Source organism: Canis lupus, chromosome 9 (genome assembly GCF_011100685.1).
Source record: "Canis lupus familiaris isolate Mischka breed German Shepherd chromosome 9, alternate assembly UU_Cfam_GSD_1.0, whole genome shotgun sequence".
Taxonomy (NCBI): Eukaryota; Metazoa; Chordata; class Mammalia; order Carnivora; family Canidae; genus Canis; species Canis lupus.
The window spans coordinates 26,382,314-26,404,669 of NC_049230.1; the positions used below are offsets into that span (position 1 = coordinate 26,382,314).

General features: G+C 51.3%; 1 protein-coding gene across 3 annotated transcripts; it reads left to right on the forward strand.

The window, feature by feature from the left end:
* Window positions 1-838: 838 nt before the first annotated feature.
* Window positions 839-21,580, forward strand: LOC480552 (MYCBP associated protein). Of its 3 annotated transcripts, none has more exons than XM_038547650.1 (19): window positions 839-961; window positions 7,934-8,061; window positions 9,060-9,219; window positions 9,347-9,450; window positions 10,277-10,460; window positions 10,719-10,834; window positions 11,371-11,521; window positions 12,653-12,768; window positions 12,857-12,972; window positions 13,414-13,525; window positions 14,317-14,506; window positions 14,993-15,180; window positions 16,575-16,721; window positions 17,161-17,571; window positions 17,960-18,081; window positions 18,939-19,054; window positions 19,453-19,598; window positions 19,766-19,936; window positions 21,396-21,580. In XM_038547650.1, the coding sequence occupies exons 1-19, from the start codon at window positions 919-921 to the stop codon at window positions 21,495-21,497; spliced, it is 2,823 nt and encodes a 940-aa protein (XP_038403578.1). In that variant the 5' UTR covers window positions 839-918; the 3' UTR covers window positions 21,498-21,580. The 3 variants fall into 3 exon arrangements, with proteins under 3 accessions (XP_038403578.1, XP_038403579.1, XP_038403577.1); XM_038547649.1 differs by lacking the exon at window positions 839-961 and adding an exon at window positions 1,029-1,184; XM_038547651.1 differs by lacking the exons at window positions 839-961; window positions 18,939-19,054; window positions 19,453-19,598; window positions 19,766-19,936; window positions 21,396-21,580 and adding exons at window positions 1,028-1,184; window positions 18,289-18,460.
* Window positions 21,581-22,356: the final 776 nt, after the last annotated feature.

Below are 22,356 nucleotides of genomic sequence, written 5' to 3' on the forward strand. Positions count from 1 at the left end.
GAGATCTCTGTGGTGGGTACTTTTCATGCATATTCTCACTTATGCATCTCAAGTACTCAAGTACATATTCTCAATTATGATCTCAAGTGGCCTTGTGTGGGAGGCATCATCATCTTCATTTTATAAGTGAGAAAACTGTGGCTCAGAGACGTCAAGGGGTCTGGTCCAAGAACACACAGCTAGCAAGCAGGCAGTCTGGCTCCAAAGCCCCTTCATTATTCCACACACAGTTTGAGTGACTACAAAGTGCTAAACTTGGGTTGGAGTGGGGGTGGGGACAAGTGACAGGCCTGCCTTGCTCTTACGGAGGTTACATTCTCAAGAGAACTTGATAACAGGCACACACTCACACACACACACACACACACACACCCCGCCGCCTGCCCCAACAGACAGAATAATTCGAGAATGCCTTAGGGCTCTAGGGAAAATATAAACCAGGTGCAACTGAAAGTTGAGACCACAGAGGGTCTACTTTAAATTCGGGGGTCAAGGGCAGCAGCATCTGCAGGGATTGAAACCAGCAGTACAAGGGGCGCCCAAGTCGGGGTAAAAGCCTGGGCTTTGGGGGAAGTGACCGAGAGCCTGTGGCGGGCGCGGGCGGGCGGAGGCCACAGGGGACGGGCAGGGGCCCCCAGGTCACTGAAGCCCACGGGAAGCGGCGCAGGGGGGTTCGGCGGGGCGTGGAAGAAACGGCCCGACGGAGGCGCGGAGGGCAGGCGGGAGCCGGGGCGGTGCTGACTCACGCCCCCCGCCCACCTCGCCCCGCTCCCGCGGGTCTCGCCCCGCCCCCGCCCCGCCGGCCGCTGACGTCACGGCGCTCGCCGGCTCCCTGTGACATCACGGCCCCGGCCGGCAGCTTCGCTCGGTTCGGCGCGCGGCGGGAGCGGCCCTCGGCGGGCGCGAGGGCGTGGCCGGATGAAGAAGGTGGCCGCCAAGCAGTCTCCGCCCAAGCTGATCGGTGGGTGCGCCCCCCCGCGCGAGCCGCTGGTTGCTATGGACGCCTCGGCGGCGGCGGGCGGGGGGGCGCGGGGTCGCCGGGGTGTCGCGCAGCCTCGTTGTCCCCGGTCCCGCGGCGCAGGGTCACGCTCTCGGCCCGGGCGGCACCATGAAGTCTCTAAAGAAGGAGTCCCGCCTCAAAATGTCTACTCACAGATTCTTGGAGGCCGCAGAAGTCTTTAAAGGTTGGCGCTGGCTGCCTTGGGAGCTCAGGAGAACCCGAGAGGGGCTGGGGTTCTTGGATGGGATTCACGACACAGGGCCTGGAGGACGGGGGTGACACCAGGACAGAGGTAAAGATAACGGGGGAATGGGGTACGGAGCAAGGCGTACCCCAAACCTCAGGGCTGAAGGCAGCGACCCCTGAGGGGAGGGGGCCCAGTGCACTGGGCCTTGGGGATGGGGACGCAGAAAGGCCGGAGAGGCCTCAGGGTCAACTGCTGGGCAGATGGCCCAGGGCAGGAAGGCCGGATCTCAGGGTGGGACTGCGCAGGCCCGAGCCCTCCGCTGGCGGGGGTTCAGAAGAGTCAAGAAAGAGGTCCAGGAACCCCAGTCCTTGGGAAAAGAGATTCAGAAAAGAATGCACGAAACATGTTGAGGTGGTGAAACCAACAACCCCACCAGGGGGATCCTTTGAGGGTGTTCACATAAGCCGCTGGCTGGAAAAACCCAGAAGAAATGCCCGACTTGGCCAGTTCTTCCCACCTCTCTCCACCACGTATGTCCTCTCGGGATGGATGACACTTGTCCCACTTGTTTAAACTGGAGAGCGCCTCAGACATGACAGCGTCCTGGCCTCCTCTGGTTGCAGGTGGCAGAGTCCCAAGGTGTCTGACTGCACATTCACCCCCGTGGACGTGTTCCTATGTGCAACTCACCTCATCTCCATCTTTTGCCATTTCCATTTATTGAGGGCCTGCTGCTGTGGGCAGGCACTGTGCTGGGCAGCAACGGTGTCAGTATTGACTGTGTGACCCTGGCCCACGAGAAACTCAATCTAGTGAACTGCCAGAGGAGGAACCAGGCAAATATCAATGCTCGGATACAGGGATCCCTAGTGGTTAAGGGGGCTCAGAGCCCTTGATCCCAGGCCTTAGATGCTAGAATTTGGGGGAAAAGTTTTCTGAAGAGGTGACATCTGTGGCTGACATCCCCTTCCCCACCTTCTTCTGAAAAAAGGCAGTTTGCTTTCCCAGGTCTAGGGAGCAGGGAGCAGCATGAGCTGAAGCATGGAACCAGGACCTTGGTGGCCAGGGCAGAGGTGGTGGGTGTGGAGGAGAGGGAAGGAACCAGACAGGGCTACATGGGTAGACGGGGGCCAGACCACGCCAGGGCCTTACTTGCTAGGTCAAAAAGTCTGTTCATGCTCTTGCAGGCCCTGAGGAGACCCAAAGCCAGCCTCAGAGCAGTGGTCAGCGTGAGGAGAGGGGCAGGTCTGCAGTCACCAGAGGCCCCTGGGAGGCCTGCTTAGTCACTATGGCTGGCTTTATCCCTCTTCGTAGTATAAAAGTCTGATTTAGGCTGGGTTGAGATGCTGTTTCATGACATAATTTTTTTTTTTAAGGTTTGTTTATTTATTTGAGAGAGAACACAAGCAGTGGGGAGGGGCAGAGGGAGAAGCAAACTCTCTGCTGAGCAAGGAGCTTGATGCAGGGCTCGATCCTGGGACTTGGAGATCATGACCTGAGTCCAAGGCAGAGACTTCACGAACTGAGCCACCCAGGTGTCCCTCATGATATAATTCTTAACAGTTAAGAGGGAAAGAAAAATAGCTGGGCCCCTTTCCCAAGGGCAGTCAAGGGCTTTCTTAGCCATTGCCTTCTGCACACCTAGTTTCTGGATCTTATCAGATTTGAACTTTCTACTGTAAACGAATCAAGGAAAGATTTATCACTACATATTTATTTTTTTAAGAAGGGGAAACGTAGTTTGTTAAATAGCCATTTGAGTTGGGAACATGCACCGGGGTGAGGAAGGATAAAGCCAGTGTTTAGTGGCTTTAGTGGTATGCAAGATACCCCTTTCTTCCCCCTAAAATATCTCAGGGGATGTCAATAATGTAGTAGAAAAGTACTTTTTACACCCTCTCCCCCATATGATATAATTAATCAACAATATAATCTTGTGCTATGTTTCTCCACAGTCTCTGAATTATAAGCAAAAAGGCAAGCAAATAATGTGACCATAAATCTGTTTGGGGACGTGAGCCCTTTTGACTTCCGTGTTTCTCCCTGCTTTTGTTAAGAAACCGGGAAGAAAAAAAAAAAAAAAAAAAAAGAAACCGGGAAGACTCCCAGCAGTACCAGATGCCCCTCGCCAATCAATGAAAGCTCAGCCCTGAACCCTAGGGACAGCCTCTCCCCTGGTTCTCCCAGTGCAACCCTGAAGTCAGAATTTCCCAAAGACCTTGGTCAACATTGAAAAAGAATAATGTTGGGATCCCTGGGTGGCGCAGTGGTTTAGCACCTGCCTTTGGCCCAGGGCGCGATCCTGGAGACCCAGGATCAAATCCCACATTGGGCTCCCGGTGCATGGAGCCGCCTTCTCCCTCTGCCTATGTCTCTGCCTCTCTCTCTCTCTCTCTCTCTCTCTCTGACTATCATAAATAAATAAAAATTTAAAAAAAAGAAAGAAAAAGAATAATGTTTAGATAACACAAGAAACAGAAAACTTGAGGCCAGGTTTCTTCTCCCTCCATAGTTTTTCCCCTTTCCCCCACCCCTACCTCGTCTGAGCACCTTGCTTCTAGCTGCCTGGCCTAACACCGGGGTGTTAGGCAGAAATGTTACCCAACTGCCCCATGTAAAGGGGCTGTCTCTGACCCCCTCACAGCTGCCAGGATCAAGGGAGAAATGCCAGCTATGGGACTCCCCAGAAGCCCCACTGAGCTTGGGTTTATAGACCAAAGAACAGGGAATAGCTGAGCCTCCATTAAGTTTAGTAGTAAGACATATCTTGATCCTGCTGAGTCCTCCCACAGGTCCTGAAATGACCCCCCTACATACAATAGTCCTTCCTCCCTGCTCTCCCCAACTTGCCTCTCCAAACCACCAACCTCCCCCGCCCAGCCCCCAGTCCACCTGGCTTACCCTCATTGGATGAATCACTCTGAAATGCTGCTTTTACCAACTCACTCTCCTGGACCAAACCTTCTTCCTGCCAGCAAGAAGACAGATGCTTCAGCCTTACTTTACCAAGCTGTCATGCCCTGATTTTTCTCTCATCCCCAATATCACCCCTACCTCCCCCAACAAGCCTTCTGTGTCACCATGCCTCACATACGTCATGCTCTGCCCTGCCTCCACCTTTGTTCTCTGACCTCACTTGGAACATCTTTGTTTGCTGCTCTGTCTGAAGGTTTCTGGTCCTTCAGGGCCTAACTTAGCCTCTGTTCCCTGCACCTGCTCTTCTGAACCTTTCTTTACAGCCCTAACCTGTATGATCCACATCCATCTGTTCCCTCTTTGATGTGTAACCAAACACCTTATCTATGCCACTAGGTTAGGCCCCTATGTTATGCTGGTGCATGTTAGTGTCTGCTGCAGTTTTTCAGTTCCTCAAGAGAAGGAGCCATAGCTTAACCTTTTTTCTTTTTTTTTTAAAGATTTTATTTATTTAATCATGAGACACACAGAGAGAGGCAGAGACATAGGCAGAGGGAGAAGCAAGCTGCCTGAGGGAAGCCTTATGCAGGACTCGATCCCAGGACCCCAGGATCATGACCTAAGCCCAAGGCAGACAGTCAACCACCTAGGTGCCCCATAGCTTAACTTTTCATACCATCTTCTCTGCAGTTTATAGCACACACAAAAAAAGTTGCTCAATGAATATTCTCTAGGGTGATTTGAAGTTCCAAATGTATATATCATTTTTCTAAATACTTCATTAACTAGAACACAGTACTCCCTGACTATGCCATAACAGAGCATTAAACAGCATTCAAGATAACCTCAGAGAAATCTCAGAGCAGAGTTTCAGTATTTCAGAAATCTTTAGCAATGTTGAAGGTTTTTAAGTTTACGCATGGTAATTATACGCCCACCAGTAAAAAGCATACATCTGGAGATATTTAATCCCTTGGGAAGATGTAGACCCAGCTGAGGTGACAGACAGGAAGCAGAAGTCCTGGAAAATATAAATTCCAAAATAGTTATTTATGTAAAGTCTTTTTATTTATTTATTTAATCTCCACACCCAGTGTGGGGCTCCAACTCATGACCCCTAGATCAAAAGTCACATGCTCCTCTAACTGAGCCAGCCAGACATTCCCAAATTCCAAAATATTTATAAAAGCAGACCTTCAACTGCTACCAGTTCTCTCCTGGACTAGCACCAACTTTGGTGGCTTTATGTACAAAGGAGAGAGGAAGTGGAAATTAAGACCTAAGGCTGTACCTGCACGTACAGCAGCAGATGGGACCAGAACTCGGGGGGTCAAGCCATTCAGCTGTGTGTGTGTGTGTGTGTGTGTGTGTGTGCATGCACGTACGTGCACACAGCTCAGTGGTTTAACTAACAGATACTCCTGGGTTTCTGCTGACCTTATTGGCAGAGGAGAAGACTCTGACCAATAGGCTGCGTTTAGAATTATGTTGGAATGATTCTGGCGTGGGTTTTTCAGCCACTATGTGGGCATTTCCTAAAAACATTGGATTTTGGTAATCAAAACCCCTGCTTTGATGTTTTAGAGATATTGTCCCTTCAAAATTAGAGTACTCTGAGGAGCAGTGGACAAAACCAAGTTTTGTTTTAAAGTCTCCAAAAGGGGGCAGCCCTGGTGGCACAGCGGTTTAGTGCCGCCTGCAGCCCAAGGTGTGATCCTGGGGACCTGGGATCGAGTCCCACGTCGGGCTCCTTACATGGATCCTGCTTCTCCCTCTGCCTCTCTCTCTCTGTGTGTCTCTCATGAATAAATAAATAAAATCTTAAAAAAAAAACACAGTAGTTTAAAAATAAATAAAGTCTCTAAAAGGCAGGACTTAGTCTTTCTGTTGATTATCCTGTGGTGGGCCTTACATCACATCATTCTTCTTCTTCTTTTTTTTTTTTTTTTTTAAGATTTTACTTATTTATTCATGACACAGAGAGAGGCAGAGACACCGGCAGAGGGAGAAGCAAACTCCACGCAGGGAGCCCGATGTGGGACTCAATCCCAGGTCTCCAGGATCACACCCTGGGCTGAAGGCGGTGCTAAACCGCTGAGCCAACGGGGCTGCCCACATCACATCATTCTAAACCAGGGGGCAGCAGACAGGAGGACCCTAGCCAGAGAAGCAAGATGCATTTGAAACTGTTAACCCACGTCTGTGGAAAGCAGACCGGGAGTGTATTCTCACTGGAGAGTGACTCGCTCTAACCATGAGTTGTCAGAGCTGCGCTCCAGCCCCCGCACTTGAGAGAAATAGGCTCAGATCTCTCCACTTTCGTCCAGTCCCACGAGCCACTTTTGTCCCCAGTAGACTCATAAATAGTGCCCCGCTCCGTCTTGCACCCCCCAATCTGTTCCTTGCTATATTGTAGCCCACGGGGTAAAGACCGAAGTTCTTTACACAGCTCACTAAGCTCTTCGCCATGTGGCGCCTACTTCCCTTCCCAGGCACTGCTTTCTACCCCTCATCTTGCTGCACTCCAGCTATTTGAAAAATGTGCTCTGAGTTCCAGATGCCCACTCTGTTCTGTTGCCTCTAGGCCTCTTCCTGCTCTTCCCTTTGGAATGCCTATTCCCCAAGCCTTTCTCACATCTAAGTTCTGTCATCTTCAGCTCTTGGGTTAAAAATCACCCCCGCAGGAAGCCTTCCCTGAGTGCCCCGTGCACTGGGCTGGGGTCCCCCTTGATGCCCCCCATGGTGACCCTAGTTCAGTGACCCTGTTTGACAGTCTTGTCTCCCATGAGTTTGTGTTCTTGGAAACCTGAGACTCTGCCTGTATCCCCAGAGCCTAGCACAGTGTCTGGCTGGATGCTTAAATAGTATTTATTATATGAAAGAATGTGAAATAAATGCTCAAAGGTGAATGTTCTGCTTCCCTCAGAACATCTACATTTTAGCCAGTATCTTAGGAAACCTGGTGTCTTCATCTAGAACAATGCATGGTTTGCCAGCAAGAAGGGAGGCTGAGAAAGCATCTAGTCTGGTTGTCTCAAACTCCTCAGCATCAGAACCACCTAGGGTGTTAAAAACAACAACAACAACAACAACAACAACAACAACAACAACAAACAGTTCCCCTGGCCCTGGCCCTACTCAGTATCTGGGAAGCTATATATATATATTGTTTAAATTTATTTATTTATTTATTTATTTATTTATTTATTTATTCATGAGAGACATACAGAGAGAGACAGAGAGAGAGAGAGGCAGAGGCACAGGCAGAGGGAGAAGCAGGCTCCATGCAGGGAGCCCGATGTGGGACTCGATCCTGGGTCTCCAGGATCACACCCTGGGTCAGAGGCAGGCGCTAAACCGCTGAGCCACCCAGGGATCCCTGGGAAGCTATATTTGTATAACTCTCCAGAAGATCCTCAGGCAGACATTTGACTAATATTTGGTAACCACTGATTTAGTCCAGCTTTCTCTTTTTACCAAAAGGAAGGCAGAGACCAGGAGAGGGTAAGTGATATACCCAAGATTGTATAGCTTCTAAGTAGCACAGCCTGGAATGGACTGTCTTCTGATCTCAACTCCAGCTCCAGAAGTCTCAGTCACTGTAGCAGGCCAAGGGGAACAGGTAGGGGGACCTTCCAGAGTAAACTGCAGGCCGTCTTAGCAGCCTCTGCTGTCTGTCTAGGTGTTGAGCTCTGCCTTCTACCATGAAACCTAATATAGGTAGATATTACCTATCAGATAGTAGAATATATTATATATCTATTAGATATTAGAATATTTATTGTATATTAGAAATATATATATATACTTGTACCTTTGCTTCTCTTCAGAAAAGAAGCGGGCAAAGGTACCTGAGCAGCCCACACCCCCCATTCAGGAAGAACCGGAGTCTGTTAGCAATGTCCTACAAGGAGATGACATTCTTGCCTTAGCCATCAAGAAAGAAGACCTCAAGAAGGTAAGCATAAAGTCCAGGAATCCCTTACAGCAGGAACTTTTCTGGGCCAGTCTATGTGGTCTAAAACATCGACCATGTCTACATGTCTACTGTCTCTTCACCACCTTCCTACTCAGAGGGAATGTCTTACTCCATGGAAAAATTGAACATGAATTTTTTTTAGAGTTCTTTTAAATTTAAATTCAATTAATTAACATATAATGTATTACTGGTTTCAAAAGTACAGGTCAGTGATTCATTAGTCTTAATATAACACCCAGTGCTCATTCCATCACACGCCCTCCTTAATGCCCATCACCAGTTACCACATCTCCTCTCCCCACTCCCTCCCCTCCAGTAACCCTCAGTTTGTTTCCTACGATTAAGTCTCTTATGGTTTGTCTCCCTCTCTGATTTTGTCTTGTATTTTTTTTTCCTTTCTTCCCCATGACCCTCTGTTTTGTTTCTTAAATTCCACAGGAGTGAGATCATATGATAATTATCTTTCTCTGATTGACTTATTTCACTTAGCATAACATCCTCTAGTTGAACATGAATTCTTTGCACTTTTGCATCTAACAAAATTTACTATGTTGTTTTAACGTTTCTGAGAGTCCTATAGAACCCCAGGGAAATGAGATATTGAGGTATGTCTTGCTTCCCATGGAGGCAAGTGCCCATCATCCCCATTTCACTGATGGGAAAATGAGTCTGAGAAGCACATTACAGATGTGGATATAGCTGCTAAACCCTAACCCCATGCTTTACCCTGGGAGAGTCAGCCACTCCTCATCTATACTGTCTGGAGACACTAAATGGTAGTTTTTTCCTCCAGAACATTACTGAGCCTTATGTCTGTTGTATGGGCATTTCCTCGACAGAGCATATGGACAAAGCTGGAGCAACAGATTTGTCAGCCTTCAGGAATTCCACCAAGAATTAGGACAGAGGAGATGGGTGGTGTTTTTTCCTCCTCCTGATCGCAAGTGGAATTCTCCTCTGTTTTGTTTTGTTTTTAGCAACACATTCCTCGCCTTTTTGAGACACAAGATAGACCTGTCATAACCCAGAAATTTATCATCCGTAAACTCAAACCCAAGGATCCAGAGAGGAAGGTCTGCCACTTAGTAGCACATCCCGCAACTCCAGATGCAGCCACGAAGCCCCTGGACTACTCTGGTATGTCCGGCCTTGGCCCTGGCGTCACTGGTCTCTGAATTCATGGGACCAAGCTGGGTTGCCATCAGAAAGTAACCCCCTTGAAATGTTTCCATGAGGTAGTCCTTTCCCTCCTTTTCCCCACCAGGTCCAGGTGACAGCTTCCATGGCTGTGAACAGATCCTGTCTCACCACATCTTGGGAAGCCTCCAGGACTTTAAGAGAATTGCAGTTGCTCAAGGGAACACCCAGGTTGGTTTGTACAGAGCTGCTCGGATGAGAGAAGTCACTGAAGTTGTTCCAGCCTTAACCAGTTGGCAGAGTCCAGCAGGACTGGGGTTACAGAGACAGTTCAGTCTATGGGCCCTGTGTCCGAAGTGCTAGCAACCCTCCCCCTGAAAGGGTGAAACCACCTTAAACTAGCTTCAGCTGAAGTCAGGAGTTCACAATAAAGATTACAGAAGCTCCTCAAGGAACCCCAAAGCAAGAGTGTGTCCAGCTCCAGTTAGACTGGACTCTGACCCCAGGACTCAGTTCCCACTCCTTCCTTCCCTCCATTCCTCTATGCACCAGCTTCATTATCCCTCCTCCAAAGCCTGGCCCACTTCCTCTTTGGTCCACATGGTGGAAGAAGGTGGCTTCCTGAAGCTCCCAGGGCCACATGTCTGCCTGACTTTCCCCGGCATGGGGTGCTTTGCTCTCTCTTAGTTCCTTTGCTGTCCTGGCTTTAGGCAAAAATCTCTGGTCTGGTGTCAAGAGGCCTGGAGTCATATAAAAATGGCTCTGTGGCCCTGCAGATGAAGGTGTCAATTAGCATTAGTTGTGAGGGGGACCTATAGACTGAGTTGCCGACCACCGTCTCAGAGCAAAGGTTCCCATCTGAAAGAGAGGTTTCTGACAGGGGCTTCCAAGGCTCTCTGGGTCTGTCAGTCCCTATGTGAGGTTCCAGAACAGGAGGGCCTCTGAGCAGAAGGTCGCGAGGGTGGGGGGACAGCAGGGGGTGAAGCCTGGAGAAGTCTCTGCTTGACTCTGGCTCAGTACCTCCCTGCCACCCACACGCCTTCGGTGTACTTTGCAGCTGGCTGAGCTGATACACACCCCACCAGGCTTGGTGACCCTAATCTCAGCTAAAAAAGAACCAAAGCAGAAAGCCCCAGAAGAAAAGAAGGCACATCCCTGGGCCCCACCTCCTCAGCACAACTTTCTCAAAAACTGGCAGCGCAACATCAACTTGTGGAAGCAGCAGCAGGAAGTCCTCAGCGGTGAGCACAATGGATAGGGTTCTTGCTGGGCCTCATCCACCACCACCACCACCGAGGCTCTGCTGCTGTGTTTTTCTGTCCCTCCGCCCAGCCACAGCCTGGATACAGGCTGGTCCCATTTCCACCATCTACTCCCAAGTGCTCCTTGCTCCTAGTGGGTCCTGAAATCAGCCCAGCCATGGCACTGACCAATGTGCAGTACTGGAGCCTTTGTTCTGACTCAATGAAGGGGCTGCATTCTTGGCTTGCCCTTTCTAGAATGCCTGAAGAAGCCTGTGGGGGAGCTGCTGATGCACACTGGGGAGACCTACCGACAGATCCAGGAAGAACGGGAGCTCATTGACCGAATACTTCCAACACAGCATGATGGGAAGGTGAGAACCAAGTTCCCAAGTGCTCCGTGAGAGGGAGTCTGGACCCAGGGATGGCTGCCTCAGGTCGCACAATTAGGAACAACAACAAATCTGCTCATTGCAAGGCCTTGTCAAGCTCTGAAGGACTTTACTAAATCCTCTCATTGGTCCTGCTTTCAGATGCTTGGGGCTGCCTGGCTAGCTTGGTTACTCAGCCTGTGGTGGTCAGTGGTAGTCAATTTGAGGGGAAAGCTACTGGGTTATTAGAATAGTCTCAGTGTTCTAAAAGCCAAGACTCCAGCTTTCAGGTGACCTGGGGCATCATCCTGTGCTCTGGTTTGTCAGTGCAGCCACCTATGTGGGCCCAAGCCATTTGACTGGGGCTACAGCAGGGCATCCCAGAAACAAAGTGGGTGCTTCTGTCCTGCTCTCGGGCAGCAGCGAGTCCCCCAGGGGGAGCATCTGAAGTCTGTGACACTCTTGTTCCCCGGGGCCCTGGACCTCCGCCACCCTCTCTCCAAAGTGTCCAAGTGATGTGACTCATATGTCCTTGCCAGAGCTGTGAGGAGACCACTGGGTTCTGGAGTCGCCTGGAATACTTGGGAGATGAAATGACGGGTCTGGCAATGACAAAGACAAAAGCTCAGCGTGGCATCCTGGAGCCAATCACTCACGTCAGGAAGCCCCGCTGCATCCAGGTGGAGATGGGTGAGGAGCAGGTTGGAAGCACACTGGCAGCTTGCAACTGGCCTAGGATGGGGGGTGCAGGTGGGGGGCCAGCATGGCTCTGGAGTGAGAACTGCCTGGGATGGAGGCCTCTAAGCCCTGGAGGTCCAGCCCCCTGCAGTAGGTTAGTGAGAGAAGTGGGAAGGGGGCCGTGGGGCTGCTCTGGCTGTGCGGCCGCCATGGGCCCGGTAGTCATCAGGCACCTGGAATGTGGCTAGCATGGACTCAGGTGTGACTGCACACTGGTTTCAAAGATTAGTACTAGAAAAATACTTTAGTAATCATTTTTATATTGATTACATGTTGAAATGATACTAGTTTTGATCTGTTGGGTTCAACTATATTACTAAAGTTAATTTCACCTGTTTCTTTACACCTTTTCCAGTGTGGCATCAGGGAATTTTAAATCACATTGGTGACTTGCATTTATGGTTTGCATGCTATTTCTATGTGGCGGCACTGCTTTAAAGGCTGCCAAAATTCCTGGGTTCAGCCCTTCCCCCCCACTCCCCGTGTTGGGTTTGCCAACTCCAGAGAGTTACTTAAGCTCTCTGGTCCTCAGTTTCCCCATCTGTAAAGTACTGTGGAATGTGAGAGTGTTAAATGAGACAGGATGTATAGTAAGAGATTTGAGCCAGTTGTTAAAGACTCAGTCAAACGTAGCTGCTATTATGATTATAATCCAAAGGGCAGCCTGGGTGGCTCAGCGGTTTAGCACCGCCTTCAGCCCAGGGCATGATCCTGGGGACCTGGGATCGAGTCCCACATCGGGCTCCGTGCATGGAGCCTGCTTCTCCCTCTGCCTGTGTCCTGCCTCTTTCGGTCTCTGTGTCTCTCATGAATAAATAAATAAAATCTTTAAAAAAATGATTATAATCCAAAGGTTTGCAGGTTTGCAAGCTGATCTTGCAGGATGTCCTGTACTGGGCTGCTGAGGTGGTAGGTTTGGGACAGGAGGACTAGAATCGGGCCTCACAGGGAAACTGTATTTTCTCCTTTCTCAGAAGTGGTGCTGGAGGGAGGGGGTGCTCGCAGTTCCCTTGAGAGTGAGTGGGTGGGGAAGAGGCCACCACAGCCAACTGTGCTGAGGACCTCTGGACCATGCTGCTTTAGGACTGCCAGCCCAGAAGGAGGCTCGGTACCGCTACACCTGGGATCGGAGTCTGTTTCTGATCTACCGACGCAAGGAGCTGCAGAAGGTCATGGCAGAGCTGGATTTCAGCCAGCAGGTAGGTACGCCTCTGTGCTGGGTCCGAAGCCCCTTTGTGATGCCCCCATCTTCAGTGAGCTAATCTTACCTTTCTCGATCTCTCTGAGGATATTGATGGCCTGGAAGTGGTGGGCAGAGGGCATCCTTTTACGGCTGTTACGGTGGAAGACTATTCAGTATTTGATAGGAGCCAGGAAAGCTCCTCTGAAGACATTGTGTCCTTGTGAGTTGGCCTGGACCCTCAGGAGAGCGGTTGGAAAGAGTGGCTTTCCCCAGCATGCACAGTACAAGGGGCAGACAACCCCCTCTGAAACCCAAGTGCTTCCATCCCAGCTTGTCTCTGGGTCCCTTCCAACACCTGCGCCAGCTTTGCTGTGACCATCTGCTCCCTTCCAGCAACCAGCCCCTAAAGGGGATTTCCCAGCCATTCCTTTGCTGGTAAATGCCATGCATGCCGAGTGGCCATGCGTGAAGAATCTGTGTGTCCAAGAAGTGCCCACCTGTAGGAATAGAGCAGGACAAAGTGAAGCCGAGTGGAGCTGAGGGTCCTCCATCAGAGGCCAGAGCCAGGCACCTCTCCAGACTTCCTGGCAGCCATTTCCCTGGCCTCCCTGTGGCAAGACCGTGGTAGCTAGGGAAAATAAATCATTGGTTTTTCTTACAGAGACTTGTTGGCCAATTACCCTGATGTGATCCCCATGCCTATTCTTGGCCCTTCTCTGCTGTTCTGTGGGAAGCCAGCTTGCTGGATCAGAGGCAGTAACCCACAGGACAAGGTAAAATTGCTTCCACTTTCACCCACTTGGTGGAAGGGCCTCCCTCAGGTGCAGTCACAAGGAGCTTAGACAGTCACCTATTTGCATTTTTATCTGGTCATGCATTCAGCATGTTTGAAAATGGTAACAGCAGTGCTAACTTACGCCAGAATAAAATCACAAGGCTGAAAAGAGACTGTCACAAGCCACCCAGTTTGTACATAGCCCCCCACCCCCAAGCATGTAAATAAGCAAACCTTCTCAAACAGGTAGGGCTTCAAGAAGGTTCTAAAATATTCTTCAGGGGGTGCCTGGGTGTCTCATTCAGTTAAGCATCTGACTGTTGATTTCAGCTTGGGTCATGATCTCAGGGTCGTGAGATGGAGCCCATGTCAGCTTCCATGCTGGGCATGGAGCCTGCTTAAGATTCTCTCTCCCCTTTTCCTCTGACCTTCCCCCCCCAACCCCACTGCCCCCCTGTCGGCTCATGGACATGCACCATCTCTCTCTCTCTCTTTCTTTTAATCTCTCTCTCTTAAAAAAAGAAAAAAAAAACCCTTCAGATCTGAGGAGCAGAACTGTTCATCAGATACAAAATCTGTTTTCTCTCCCCTTCTTGCTGTGGATGGCAACTTCAGAGACAGCCACTATCCTGGTCCAATGATAGACCTCAGAGCACCCAGGCATTGGAGGACTGGGACACAGGACTTTTGGTGTCAAACCCAGAAAAGTCCCTGGCACACCAGGATGAATTGGTCACCCTGGGCCACAGCATCCCTCAAAGACGTTTCTCATAACTCCTCCTCCCCCAGAAGCATGTTGGAATTGCCGTCCGTTTGATCTTTGAAACTCTAGAAGGGGAGAAGACATCTTCAGAACTGACTGTAGTCAATAACGGGACAGTGGCCATTTGGTATGACTGGCGCCGGAGGTCCCAGCAGGACTCTTTCCAAGGCCTGAAGAGAAGCAGGATGCCGCGGTTTTATTTTAACAATCGGGAAGGTACCTAGCTGCACTGCTCCCTGGCTTTTGCCCTCGTTCTGTGAGGAGCCAGAGTTTGGCTGATGCTCCTGAAAGTTTGAGCCCCCCTCCCTGGCCTCATCCCTCCCATTTCTTCCATGAATTGTGTCCTCTCCCAACTGTCCATGTCTTTTGGTGGAACGGTCATACTCTTGAGATCACAGAGAGGAGAGTCATCAGGGAGCAGAAACTTTCTAGAGGTTCAGTTACCTATATGCTCAGACCTGAGGCTAGGAACCCTCAATCCCTGTTTGCCTGAGACTTCCCCAGTTTTTGCACAGAAAGTTGAAAGTCCTACGTCCCAGGAGACCCCTTGGTTCTGGGCAAATCGGGATGGTGTCGGTCACTCTGCCTGGGGCTCAGTTAACTGTGTATGCAAAGGTTTAGGGTTCAGTTAACTTTATACACACAGGCTTAAGGCCCAGCTGACTCCTGTGTGGTGAAAACCTCTGTCTTGGTCCCTCTCAGGTGTGATCCTGCCTGGAGAAACGAAAACCTTTACCTTCTTCTTCAAGTCTTTGAATGCAGGGATCTTCAGGGAATGTTGGGAGTTTGGAACCCACCCCACCCTGTTAGGAGGTGCTCCCCTGCAGGTCAATCTCCATGCAGTCTCCCTGACCCAGGACATTTTCAAGGAAGAGAGGAAGTTACTGAAGGTAAGAGGCCCGAGATCTTGGCCCCATTGGACACCAGATAGGTTCCCCTGGTCTTCTTCTTGGTACTACCTTCAGGGATCTTATTTTTCCCAGCTTAAGAGGTGAGTTTTTCGGAGTGGCGCAGCGGTTTAGCGCCGCCTGCAGCCTGGGACGTGGTCCTGGAGACCCTGGATTGAGTCCCACATCAGGCTCCCTGCATGGAGCCTGCTTCTCCCTCTGCCTGTGTCTCTGTCTCTCTTTCTCCCCCTCTCCGTGTGTGTCTCTCATTAATAAATAAATAAAATCTTAAAAAAAAAAAGGGTGAATTTTTCACCAACAGGTAGCTGGTTTTGCTCAACCAGCACCCCCCAGGGCTTTGTGACGTAAAAGGTGGGTAGGCGGGTGAGAAGAGGAACAGCTTTCTGCCCCACCTGCAAGCAGACCTGCTGGAAGTTCTGTTCCTGCACTGTGGTCTGATGCTATCCAGTGGGGTCTGATTTAACTGGCAAGCCTTCTGAACCAGAGACAACAACTTAACTAGTGGGGCTGACACCCGGGGAGAGAGCGAGGTGGGCACCGGGAGTCTGCTGGCCCTGGCTCCAGTCGGTTCCAGAGCTGGCCAGCTGCTGCTGTGCTTCCAGGTATTCTGTAGAAAGCTGCACTTTTTTTTTTTTTTTTTTTTTTTTTTACTGTAGTCCCCAGATACAAGCCAACTACTTTAGCTGGAGGTCAGCCCCAGGTGAGCACAGGTAATTCTGATAAGTGCCATGTCTGCTTGACTTGCTGACTATAGGACCATCTCTCACATAAGATGCCCCTTCACTGTTCCTGCGACACCAACAGTGTGGCCAAGCCACACTGTAAACAGGGCCCAAACCATGGTGCCCCTACCCTTCTTCCTAATCTGAGGGGAAAATGCTGACTGTACGACCTTCTGGCCCCACAAAGGGAGCAATCTCTGGGAATGGCTTCCCCTCCTACGTCCTTTCAGCCTCTTTTTTTTTTTTTATTTTTAAGATTTTGTTTATTTATTCATGAGAGACACAGAGAGAGGCAGAGACACAGGCAGAGGGAGAAGCAGGCTCCCTGCAGGGAGCCCAATGCAGTACTTAATCACAGGACCCCCGGATCATACCCTGAGCCAAAGGCAGAGGCTCAAACACTGAGCCCTCCAGGCGTCCCCCTTTCTAGGGAAGGATATTTGGTGATACCCAGGGATTTTGACTGTGGGAACAGGAGTATGCATGTGTGTGTGTGTGTGTGTGTGTGTGTGTGTGTGTGTTTAAGAGACAGACAGTGGCAGTAGCTTAACCCCTAGGAAGGCACAAAGCCCTGAGGGCTCTGACCCCCCTCGGGGCTGCAACATGGGTTTTGAAAGGCTGAGCTGCCATCTTGTCCCACCTTCCTTTCCCCAGCATAAGATGGCTGCCCGCGAAGCAGTCACCATCGTGGAGAGCGTGCTGCAGGAGCTGCTGAGTGGGATCCTGACCCCAGAGCGTGCACAGTCCCCCGTGGATGCCTATCTCACAGAGGAGGACTTGTTCCACCATAGGAACCCCCGGGTACAGGCCCAGCGCCCACCCCTGCGCCCTCACCCATTCTGAGCATCTTCCATGAGTTACTCACTTTCTCCTCACAGCAGCCCGGTGCTGGGGGTACTATTTATATCCTTGCTTTACAGTGAGGAGACTGAGGCCCAGGGCAGTTAAACAATTTGCCCAAGATAACTTAGCAAGTAAGTGGATACCTGGTCAGAATGGAGCTGCACAACCCCAGTCTTACTTGGAAATGCAAATACAAAAAAAGCTTTACGTCAGAGATACTCAGGTGGAAGGGGAAGTGAGGAGCTGCTCTGGCCACCCCAGCTCCTGCTGGCTTCCTCCCTGCAGCCTCCATCAGTGCTCTTGGAATGGGGAAGCCAGAACAGGCTTGCTGGGATTCTGGGTTCTCACCTTGCCTACCGCCTTCCCCATCACATGTCTCCCCTTGCCTTTGCCGCAGCTGCATTACCAGCACCAAGTGGTCCAAAGCCTGCACAGCCTGTGGTGCCAGTACTTGACCCTGCCCCTCAAGTCCGAGGAGGCCAGGCCCAGTGAGGTGGAGTACCTCAACCCCAAAGCCCAGGCTGCCACCCCACAGCCAGCCTGTGTGAACCTGGAGCCTTCAGCACCCTCTAAGAGTCCAGGCTCAGAATCCCAACTGTTCCAGCAAGAGAGTGAGGCTCCTAAGGACTCCCAAGATGTTTTCGGGTCCCAGAAGCCTGGAGCAGGGGCCCAGGGTCCTCTGCGGAAGAGCATTATGGAGGAGATCCTGGTGGAGGAGATCCCAGACCTGGGGAGCACCAAGAGCCCCTGGGAGCCGGATGGCCTTCCCTCTCCTGAATGGAACCTATGCTTGGAGGATTTCAGAAAGGTGCTCCCCTGACTCTGAAGGGGTGGGTAGAATGGTGGCCCTGGTGTAGGTGGCAGTACACTGAGGGAGGGCCCCAACAGACTCTCCGCCCCCATAAGCAAAGAAACAAACCCTGCTGAGAGCCCAGATAAAGCAGTCTTTTGAATCATCTCTTTTTGTCTTGGGTGCCTAGGTCACCATGGAGTGGGGTGGGACAGATCCCTCTCTGACCCAGGCACACCTTGGAGAAGGGGTTCATGGGTACATAGTTCTGGGGGAGGTCCCCTCTCCACGGCTGCATCTTCTCCTGGCCATCTGTCCTCGCCGCACCAGGCCCATCACTAGAAGATGTAGAGATCCCTGGTGTCCTGGGCAGGACAGCTGCCCATGGTACCTACAACTCTGCCAGGCAGTGATGGCACTCCCCGAGGAGAACCAGAGGGAAGATGCCCTCATCAGGCTCAACAAAGCAGCCCTGGAGCTGTGCCAGGAACAGAGGCCCCTGCAATCTGACTTCCGGCACCAGGTGTGGTAGGTGCCCCCATGGGAGAGCCGGCCCTGCCTCCCCACTGTGAAGTCCTGCCTGTGGTTCTGGGCTAAGCCCAGATGCAGAAAGGTGCCACAAACATTCTCTGCTCTGGCACCTGCCACAGCAGCCCCCTAGCCTGGAGCATTTCCAGCAGATGGAGCTCCCCATCTCTTTCCCACCTTCCTGCTTGGTTACTTCTCAATGAGCAGACAAATGGGCCGAGGAGGAACCGGAGAGCAGTAAGAAGAGGAGCATGGTGGGAATCCCTGGGTGGCTCAGCGGTTTGGCGCCTGCCTTTGGCCCAGGGCGCCATCCTGGAGTCCCGGGATCGAGTCCCGCATCGGGCTCCCGGCATGGAGCCTGCTTCTCCCTCTCCCTCTGCCTGTGTCTCTGCCTCTCTCTCTCTCTCTCTCTCTCTCCCTCTGTGTCTATCATAAATAAATAAATCTTTAAAAAAAAAAAAAGAGAGCATAGTGAGACCATGAAAAGCCTCACATCTCCTTTGGAACTTGCTTGGCTATGCATGGGTGCCTTCAGTTGGCGGGGGGTGGGGGGGGTGCTCAGGGAATCGCAAGTTCCCCCACTTTTGTCTTGCACCCAAGGCTAGCCAGGGTCTCAAGCTGGACCCTAGACTGACCTAACCCTCGTCCTAGGCCACTCTTTCCCGGCTGTTGTCCCAGGGAAGCCAGATCCGTATCCGGACGCCAGCACAGGTGCTGGTGATGCTGCTGGCTGGACCGGGCATGGCCTCTCTATGGCAGCCCCTGGGACCCATGTCTTAGAAGGGAAGGACCCATGCCTCCACATGTTCAGGGCAAACGAGGGGTGATGGCTTTCTCCAGCATGCCTTGCTCTCTAGTTTGCAGCTGTGGCGGGATGTGATCGATGGCCTGGTGAGCCATTCCCTGTGGCTGAGGGCTCTGCTAGGTCTGCCTGAGAAAGAGACCATCTATTTGGACATGCCAGACGAGCAAGGTCAGAATGCAGCCATGCACCACGTAGCTTCCCCACCCCTCCACCCAGCGGGCTGTGTGCTTCAGCCATCAGCCATCCATGCCCTTCTGGTGGGACCTCTGTCAGGTTGACCAATGGAGTAGGCCCTGCTACCCTTCTGTCTACTGCTAGGATTTGGGATCCAGAAGTGACCTAAGCAACCACCTTCATCCAGTGCCCTGGTTTTATAGGTGCAGTCTCAGAGAGGTTGAATGACTTGCCTGTGCCATAGATGGGGCAGTGGTGGAGTGGGGACTGGAACCAGGCTTCGCACCCCTGCCCCACAGTCCTGTTCCATAACATCATGTGTCTCAGCCAGTGGCTCTTCACTCGTCTGGCTCTTCTGACAGGTCATGCTGTCTTCCATTCACCTCCCTTAGATCAAAAGTCCCCTCCTTTTGTGGAAGCGAAACTGACTGCCTCAAAACTTGGGAAGGAAGAGCGGAAAGGGACAGCCCAGGAAAAGAAGCAGCTGGGAATCAGAGAGAAAGAGGACAAAAAATCAGCCAAGTTGCCAGGGAAAGAGGCATGTGGGGACCTAATGTGGGCCTCAGGTGGGGCTGTGGCAGGTGGGCGGTCCTCAAGCATGATGTCCTGGCTCTCCCAGTAAGCTGCTCTGCAGAAAGCCTGGATTTCCCTGAACCTCCCCCAGGAGCTCCTGAAGGCTGTGTGTGTCTCTGGCTCTCTCAACAGGACCGTTCAAACAGTAAGAAGCACAAGGCAAAGGATGACAAGAAACCAATGAAATCTTCAAGTCGAGACAGGCTTTCCTTGGAAGACCCTGCCCCTGACAGCACTACCACTTCTCAGGAACCCATAGATCCCCTGGTCATGGAGAAATACACCAAGAGGCTGCACACAGAGGTGAGGGCACAAGCCCTGCACCCAACCCTCCCCTTGCGCATGCCTGCTCTGTAGGCCTTCCTCCCCTCCCTCATTCATCCCACTTATTCCATGAACAATGAATGCCTGGTGTGCCGTGATGGAAGATGGAAACAGAGCTGCCCTTGTGAAGGGCATCCTAGTGTACAAGACCTCATGCCTAAGTGACACGCCCAGTATGCTACAAGGCAAACACTCTGGGAGGAAGAGAGATAACCCAGGGCTGGGGGAGGAAGGGGGCGGGAAGGCTGGCTGGGGTAGGTGAACCTCACTGAGAAGGTGATATCAAACAGACTCAAAGGGAGGTGAGGGATGCCCATGTGGCCATCGAAGAAGAGTACCTTTGACAGAGGGGGCAGCTAATGCAGGGGAGAGAGTGGACCAGGAGGACAGAGGGCAGAGAGGCCACCGAAAGGGAGCAAGCTGCAGATAGGTGGGGCTTTGCAGGCTATTGCAGGGACTTGAGGCTTTTCTGAGTCAAAAGGAGAAATCCACAGGGGTTTGAATTTTGAGGAGTGACATAGTCTGTGTTAGGCTTTGGAAGATCATTCTGGCTGTGGTTTGGAAAACAGACCAGAGGAACAGAGCAGAAGCCCCTCCTCCCTTCCTGCTGTTTCCACTTTCTCTGCATTAGGTGCATCTTGGCAAATGGGTCCCTTGGGGGAACCACCAAGTAGAGTCTTGGGCCGCAGAGGAGAGACTTCATACTGGTATATTCTAAGCTGGAAGTCCTTAGAGATTCACCCAGGTATTGTTATTGCTTTGGAGGGAAGGTCCGCAAAGTCACATTCGATTGTCACCACGTGTAATGGCAGTGCTTCGTCTTCCTCTGGCGTTGGTGGCTAGATAGCTGGGATTGCGTCATGTACATTGTGGTAATGCTCCGGATCGCGTTTGCTCAGATATCCCATTTGCTGCTGGTGACATCATGGCGATTTCTAAAGGTCGATGGGGTTTAAAAAGTAATCCTAGGGCTCTCTGAAATGAAGAAGCAGCTTGCCAAGGCTCATGTGGTCCAGCCCACATGGTCCAGTCTCAGAGGGCATCGTCCCAGAGACATTTCAATATGTGGATCTGTGATCTTAACTGGAAGGAAATCTGGCCCTTGGATGGCCAGCGTGGAACTGGACCACCCCAAGGGGTAAATGGGCTCCAGAATTACCCTTTAACCACTCCAGGCTTTAGTGTCCCCACATGTCCAAGGGCCTGCTGCAGGATTATTTCTCCAAACTGTTAGAAAAATAAAACTATCTGTAAAAACAAAGGTTCTAAAAAATAAAAAAATAATTTTAAAAAAGGTTCTACAGACACTCTGCAGGTTTGGTTTGACCCCTTCTGTCCTGGTGTAAACATGTCCGCCCTCATAGCATGCTGTGTGCTCGCTGGTGTAGGTGCTTTCCATAGAGCAAACCTTGCCTGTGATTTCATCCCATTCTTCCAGGTCTACGGGCTGCTGGACACCCTAGTGACTGACCTGATGGTCCTGGCTGATGAGCTCAGACCCATAAAGAATGTCGAGGAGATTTTGCGTCTTTGTACCTGACTCATGTGTCCAAGGGGCCTTCTGGGAAACTGGTTAATGAACAAATCAATAAAGAACCTTTAGGTTCCCACCGCTTCCTTTAAGCCTTCATGTCTTGAATGTTGGATTTTGATCCTGATTCAGATTCCCCTCCTCCAGTTCCTGGAGACATCCCACAGGTGGAAGGAGAAACACGTTTACCTGAAAGGTGATGTGTAAGATGACGAGTAGAAAAACAGGTTGTTATCAGGACAAGGAATGAATCAGGTGACTGGACAGACATCAGCATCACCCTGCCTCTCACCTTTCTTGGCCCACAGTTTTGGGGTTATGCTTCCTGGAACCAGGTTTTCCCCAGGTGTGATCACCAAGAATGACCAAGTGTGAGACCAGGAGAACTGGACCCAATGGGGCCTGGCTCCCTGAGATCCTCGCACTTTGGCTGGGTCAAGGCCCATTTGCAGTCCCTGGGGATCATGTTCACTACACTGTCAAACCCTAGAGGCCAGATCCCTGTGTCCTCGGCAGCCTGTCTCATCCCTTCCTCCTGTCAGACCAGCTGGCCCCCCTGGACCACTTTTTGCCTTAAAAACAGCTCTGGACATTATGCTCGCCCCCTGCGCCCCCCCCCCCCCTGCTTAGAGAAATGGGAAGTGGACAAGGGGTGGCTCCTGGAAAGGAAAGTACTGTCAGCTTAGACTTAGTACCTGAATGGCTTTCTGTCCAAAATCATCATTCAGGGCCAGACCTCGTGCTGAGTGGGCTCTAAGCTCCCAGAGTTTGAAGAGCAACTTTGCTAATGCTGGGCTCACCACCTTAAGTGCTAGTGGAGCAGAGGTGTGGGTGGGAGATGGGGTAGTGGCCACAACCTCCCACCTGC

Excerpts from the sequence above, each read along its gene's own strand:
- LOC480552 (XM_038547649.1), top strand. The coding sequence starts at position 1,109 with ATGAAGTCTCTAAAGAAGGAGTCCCGCCTCAAAATGTCTACTCACAGA. Across the intron at positions 8,062-9,059 it reads AGAAAGAAGACCTCAAGAAG|CAACACATTCCTCGCCTTTT; the intron begins GTAAGCATAAAG and ends TTTTGTTTTTAG. Across the intron at positions 11,522-12,652 it reads CTGCATCCAGGTGGAGATGG|GACTGCCAGCCCAGAAGGAG; the intron begins GTGAGGAGCAGG and ends ATGCTGCTTTAG.